Source organism: Coregonus lavaretus (genome assembly GCF_964263955.1).
Source record: "Coregonus lavaretus genome assembly, chromosome: 2".
In the NCBI taxonomy this organism is placed as follows: Eukaryota; Metazoa; Chordata; class Actinopteri; order Salmoniformes; family Salmonidae; genus Coregonus; species Coregonus lavaretus.
In genome coordinates, this window is record NC_139989.1 from 43,251,579 (window position 1) to 43,258,592 (window position 7,014).

The 7,014-nt window shown below is 44.5% G+C and overlaps 1 protein-coding gene across 1 annotated transcript; it reads left to right on the forward strand.

The window, feature by feature from the left end:
• The first annotated feature begins 228 nt into the window (after positions 1–228).
• Positions 229–6,718, forward strand: LOC311145919 (hemicentin-1-like). The gene is made up of 14 exons (XM_084182303.1): positions 229–517; positions 623–973; positions 1,098–1,361; positions 1,453–1,782; positions 1,888–2,238; positions 2,363–2,626; positions 2,718–3,047; positions 3,153–3,503; positions 3,628–3,891; positions 3,981–4,310; positions 4,431–4,664; positions 4,800–5,033; positions 5,490–5,648; positions 5,915–6,718. The coding sequence occupies exons 1-14, from the start codon at positions 235–237 to the stop codon at positions 6,085–6,087; spliced, it is 3,918 nt and encodes a 1,305-aa protein (XP_084038429.1). The 5' UTR covers positions 229–234; the 3' UTR covers positions 6,088–6,718.
• The last annotated feature ends 296 nt before the right edge of the window (positions 6,719–7,014 follow it).

Genomic DNA, 7,014 nt, shown 5'->3' on the forward strand with positions numbered 1-7,014 from the left:
TGGATAACCTTACTGATTGGACAATAGAACCTAAATGCTACATCCTTCTCAATGACAGCAACCAACCCATAGAAGTGCTTCCAGTCATTCTTTACAGTGAGTATTTTCCTCCTTGTGAATGTGAAAGTTATATTTAACTGTATATCAGCATTGAGGTTTTTTTTTACCTTGTTGACCTCCTCTACAGAGACTCCAGTCAGCGTGTCCATCTCTGTTCTGAGCCACTCTGGTCCCATGGTGGAGGGGACAGAGTACCAGCTGCAGTGTGACATCCTGAACATCGCTCCTCAACAGAACCTGGTTGTGAAGTGGTACAAAGGGAATGAACCCATAGATAATGTAACTTACAGTAACATCATTAAGACACCAGTGGATGTGTCAGCTCCTCTGATGATCAGCCCCAGTAGAGATGATGATGGAGCTCAGTATAGATGTAGAGCAGAACTGGACCTGGGACCAGAGGGACCACAACACCATCCTACAGTGACATCAGAACCTCTCAACATTACTGTGCACTGTGAGTTTATCAATACTCAATCTTGCCTCTGTACCCCTGACCAGGAGGGAAATTCTACAACTGTATACGTTTAAACTGTCTAAAAGCACCTCCTTTTCTCCTCAGACGCTCCTAAGTTCCTTCCAGGGAATGACACAGTGGTGGTGAGTGCAGGCAGTGATGTGTCTCTGGACTGCAGTGCTGAGGGGAACCCTCCTCCTGAGCTGAAGTGGACCAACAACACTGCAGAGGGAAATGCCAATGAGACCACTGTAGGGCGCCTGCGTACTCTCTCTATCTCCAGAGTAACAGCTAATGCAACTTACAACTGCACAGTCACAAATAGACTGGGCTCCATCACCAAGCAAATGCATGTCCTTGTAGAAGTACCTCCACAACGTCACCTAACGATGTTCCCCACAGTACCCACAACTCCAGGAGCTACGACCACCCTCCCAGCAGCAGCCAAGCCAAAAGGTATTTACCAGCTCATCTCTGCGGTCACATTATTTAATTCACCCTCACTTATCTCACAAGGCAGAACAGTTTATATTTGATGTGGATTTGACACTGATGTCTTCATTCTTGTATGTTTTTACAGTAGTTACCTCTCCTCTTGAGCTCAACCCTCCCAGAGTGGTGGTGAGATATGGAGACTCAGTCTCAGTCAACTGCAGCACATCCTCCACAGACCATGAGGGGATGGGCTGGGAGGCCACATACGGAGGTACAGGTTTTGAACAAGATGTCAACATTGTCACCTGGACTGTGGATAACCTTACTGATTGGACAATAGAACCTAAATGCTACATCCTTCTCAATGACAGCAACCAACCCATAGAAGTGCTTCCAGTCATTCTTTACAGTGAGTATTTTCCTCCTTGTGAATGTGAAAGTTATATTTAACTGTATATCAGCATTGAGGGTTTTTTTTACCTTGTTGACCTCCTCTACAGAGACTCCAGACAGCGTGTCCATCTCTGTTCTGAGCCACTCTGGTCCCATGGTGGAGGGGACAGAGTACCAGCTGCAGTGTGACATCCTGAACATCGCTCCTCAACAGAACCTGGTTGTGAAGTGGTACAAAGGGAATGAACCCATAGATAATGTAACTTACAGTAACATCATTAAGACACCAGTGGATGTGTCAGCTCCTCTGATGATCAGCCCCAGTAGAGATGATGATGGAGCTCAGTATAGATGTAGAGCAGAACTGGACCTGGGACCAGAGGGACCACAACACCATCCTACAGTGACATCAGAACCTCTCAACATTACTGTGCACTGTGAGTTTATCAATACTCAATATTGCCTCTGTACCCCTGACCAGGAGGGAAATTCTACAACTATATACGTTTAAACTGTCTAAAAGCACCTCCTTTTCTCCTCAGACGCTCCTAAGTTCCTTCCAGGGAATGACACAGTGGTGGTGAGTGCAGGCAGTGATGTGTCTCTGGACTGCAGTGCTGAGGGGAACCCTCCTCCTGAGCTGAAGTGGACCAACAACACTGCAGAGGGAAATGCCAATGAGACCACTGTAGGGCGCCTGCGTACTCTCTCTATCTCCAGAGTAACAGCTAATGCAACTTACAACTGCACAGTCACAAATAGACTGGGCTCCATCACCAAGCAAATGCATGTCCTTGTAGAAGTACCTCCACAACGTCACCTAACGATGTTCCCCACAGTACCCACAACTCCAGGAGCTACGACCACCCTCCCAGCAGCAGCCAAGCCAAAAGGTATTTACCAGCTCATCTCTGCGGTCACATTATTTAATTCACCCTCACTTATCTCACAAGGCAGAACAGTTTATATTTGATGTGGATTTGACACTGATGTCTTCATTCTTGTATGTTTTTACAGTAGTTACCTCTCCTCTTGAGCTCAACCCTCCCAGAGTGGTGGTGAGATATGGAGACTCAGTCTCAGTCAACTGCAGCACATCCTCCACAGACCATGAGGGGATGGGCTGGGAGGCCACATACGGAGGTACAGGTTTTGAACAAGATGTCAACATTGTCACCTGGACTGTGGATAACCTTACTGATTGGACAATAGAACCTAAATGCTACATCCTTCTCAATGACAGCAACCAACCCATAGAAGTGCTTCCAGTCATTCTTTACAGTGAGTATTTTCCTCCTTGTGAATGTGAAAGTTATATTTAACTGTATATCAGCATTGAGGTTTTTTTTTACCTTGTTGACCTCCTCTACAGAGACTCCAGACAGCGTGTCCATCTCTGTTCTGAGCCACTCTGGTCCCATGGTGGAGGGGACAGAGTACCAGCTGCAGTGTGACATCCTGAACATCGCTCCTCAACAGAACCTGGTTGTGAAGTGGTACAAAGGGAATGAACCCATAGATAATGTAACTTACAGTAACATCATTAAGACAGCAGTGGATGTGTCAGCTCCTCTGATGATCAGCCCCAGTAGAGATGATGATGGAGCTCAGTATAGATGTAGAGCAGAACTGGACCTGGGACCAGAGGGACCACAACCCCATCCTACAGTGACATCAGAACCTCTCAGCATTACTGTGCACTGTGAGTTTATCAATACTCAATCTTGCCTCTGTACCCCTGACCAGGAGGGAAATTCTACAACTGTATACGTTTAAACTGTCTAAAAGCACCTCCTTTTCTCCTCAGACGCTCCTAAGTTCCTTCCAGGGAATGACACAGTGGTGGTGAGTGCAGGCAGTGATGTGTCTCTGGACTGCAGTGCTGAGGGGAACCCTCCTCCTGAGCTGAAGTGGACCAACAACACTGCAGAGGGAAATGCCAATGAGACCACTGTAGGGCGCCTGCGTACTCTCTCTATCTCCAGAGTAACAGCTAATGCAACTTACAACTGCACAGTCACAAATAGACTGGGCTCCATCACCAAGCAAATGCATGTCCTTGTAGAAGTACCTCCACAACGTCACCTAACGATGTTCCCCACAGTACCCACAACTCCAGGAGCTACGACCACCCTCCCAGCAGCAGCCAAGCCAAAAGGTATTTACCAGCTCATCTCTGCAGTCACATTATTTAATTCACCCTCACTTATCTCACAAGGCAGAACAGTTTATATTTGATGTGGATTTGACACTGATGTCTTCATTCTTGTATGTTTTTACAGTAGTTACCTCTCCTCTTGAGCTCAACCCTCCCAGAGTGGTGGTGAGATATGGAGACTCAGTCTCAGTCAACTGCAGCACATCCTCCACAGACCATGAGGGGATGGTTTGGGAGGCCACATACGGAGGTACAGGTTTTGGACAAGATGTCAACATTGTCACCTGGACTGTAGATAACCTTACTGATTGGACAATAGAACCTACATGCTACATCATCCTCAATGACGGCAACCAACTCATAGAAGTGCTTCCAGTCATTCTTTACAGTGAGTATTTTCCTCCTTGTGAATGTGAAAGTTATATTTAACTGTATATCAGCATTGAGGGTTTTTTACCTTGTTGACCTCCTCTACAGAGACTCCAGACAGCGTGTCCATCTCTGTTCTGAGCCACTCTGGTCCCATGGTGGAGGGGACAGAGTACCAGCTGCAGTGTGACATCCAGAACATCGCTCCTCAACAGAACCTGGTTGTGAAGTGGTACAAAGGGAATGAACCCGTAGATAATGTAATTTACAGTAACATCAGTAAGACACCAGTGGATGTGTCAGCTACTCTGATGATCAGCCCCAGTAGAGATGATGATGGAGCTCAGTATAGATGTAGAGCAGAACTGGACCTGGGACCAGAGGGACCACAACCCCATCCTACAGTGACATCAGAACCTCTCAACATTACTGTGCACTGTGAGTTGGCTATTAATCTTTATCATGATCATAAATCAAAAACAGCACCACATGACAGGTTTAGCTTCCAGTTGACTCATTTAGAGTTGATACTCCTTCTCTCTTTCTCTCCATTTGCAGACAAGCCAGTGATTGAACGTCTAAACCTGGACAGTCATGTGAATGAGAGTTCCACCCTGGACATGATCCTTTATACTGTCAATGGGAATCCTCCCCCTAATGCTGTGTGGTACCAGGAGGGCAGACAGGTCAATGCCTCTGCACCCCTGGCCAGGACGGACTCAGGCCAGTATGTCATCACGATCACCAATGACATAGGCAGCACCAACTCTACTGTTCACATCACAGTGGAATGTAAGTGTGTGAGATCTAGTATTGTATTGCGAGATGAGATCTATCAGATTGTTTCCTGTAAGATGCTTATCTATCTCCATCTGTTTTCAAATTGATGAAGTCTATGCTGAATATTTCTCTCCCTACTCTTTTCAGATGCCCCCAAGTTTACCTGTCCTGATCAATATAGAGTTAAAGAGAATGAAAATCACAACCTCTCTGTCACCTGTACAGTTGATGGCTACCCTTCTTCTAAAATCACCTGGTTGAAAGACCTACAGGAAGTGGATATCCCTCAAAGTCTGTCTAGGGAAAACAGAGGGGAGTACACCCTGGTTACAAAGAACAAACATGGACATGCCTCTCACACGCTTGTTATTGACGTCTTGTGTAAGTAATGTTTCTATCTTTCAAGTATGTTATTATTGGACTATTTTACAAATGTTTAACTAATTCTAGCCACACATACTATCAGCTTTACGCTGTTCAAACCGATCTTAAAGGTAGAATAGGCCTAATAGTGATTGAGCCAGGTTTTACATAATTGTTTACAACCTTTAGTATTTTAGTCTCGGCAGGTAGCTTAGTGGTTAAGAGCGTTGTGCCAGTAACCGAAAGGTCGCTGGTTCTAATCCCCGAGCCGACTAGGTGAAAAATCTGTCGATGTGCCCTTGAGCAAGGCACTTAACCCTAACTGCTCCTGTAAGTCGCTCTGGATAAGAGCGTCTGATAAATGACTAAAATGTAAATGAAATGTAAACTGAACTGCATGGCACCCCATCTGAAATCCCATAAATTGCATGGTTTTGAGTGGCCTACTCTAAAAGCACCTCCCGTTCTCCTTAGATGCTCCTGAGTTCCTTCTAGGGAATGACACAGTGAGGGTGAGCAGCAACAGTGATGTGTCTCTGAACTGCAGTGCTGAGGGGAACCCTCCTCCTGAGATCTGCACTGCCACGAATAGAGTTGGGACAGCCACTAGAACTACAACAGTAACTATGAAAGGTATTATAAGTGACCGACTGTGGGTCATGTTATGGTAGACACGAAGTGATTCATGTTGTCATTAAACATACTTCATATACACATCATCTTTGCAAACGCCAACCATTCTTTCAGTAAGATGAATGAATGAATCACATTCAATCCCACAGAGATGAATTACAAAACAGGAATCCTAGGTCACGAGCTAGCCTGAATCTAATTATAAACAGAATTGGTCTGAATCATGTCTAAACTCTCCTGTTCTCTTTCTATCTCCTCCTCTTCAGATTACTACACAAATGTCATTTTGGGGATTATAGTAGGTATCTTGGTCAGTTTTGCCCTGATATTTATCTTCTATAAGTGGAGGAAAAGACAAGGACATTATAAAGTCATACCAAACGACACCACAGAAGTCAACCAGCTAAACGATGTTCCATTGATGACACTGTTGGGGTAGGCAACCCTGATCCAGCGGGGTATCCTACGAAGCAGGTTTGAGGAGTTACCGAGGTAAATTTGATCAACTCTGAGTTCAATTCAGGATAACCGGTCATGTGAAAGTGTCTCACCCATTAGCCAGGTACACTACCAGTCAAAAGTTTGGACACACTTACTCATTCAAAGGTTTTAGTTTCTTTTTACAATTTTTTACATTGTAGAATAATAGTGAAGACATCAAAACTAAGAAATAACACATATGGAATATATTTTAGATTTTAGATTCTTCAAATAGCCACCCTTTGCCTTGATGACAGCTTTTCACACTCTTGGCATTCTCACAACCAGCTTCATGAGGTAGTCACCTGGAATGCATTTCATTTAACAGGTGTGGCTTCTTAAAAGTTAATTTGTGGACAGGTGTCAGGTAACACGCTGAGATTAGGAGCACTCCCTTTAAGAGTGTGCTCCTAATCTCAGCTCGTTACCTTTATAAAAGACACCTGGGAGCCACAAATCTTTCTGATTTAGAGGGGGTCAAATACTTATTTCCCTCATTAAAATGCAAATCAATTTATAACATTTTTTACGTGTTTTTCTGGATTTTTTTGTTGTTATTCTGTCTCTCACTGTTCAAATAAACCTACCATAAAAACTATAGCCTGATCATTTCTTTGTCAGTGGGCAAACGTACAAAATCAGCAGGGGATCAAATACTTTTTTCCTTCACTGTACCTCTGCTGCAGTGGATAAGCTCATTAGAGTTACCAGCCCCAGAAATTGCAGCCCAAAAAATGCTTCACAGAGTTCAAGTAACAGACACATCTCAACATCAACTGTTCAGAGGAGACTGTGTGAATCAGGCCTTCATGGACGAATTCCTGCAAAGAAACCACTACTAAAGGACACCAATAATAAGAAGAGACTTGCTTGGGCCAAGAAAAAC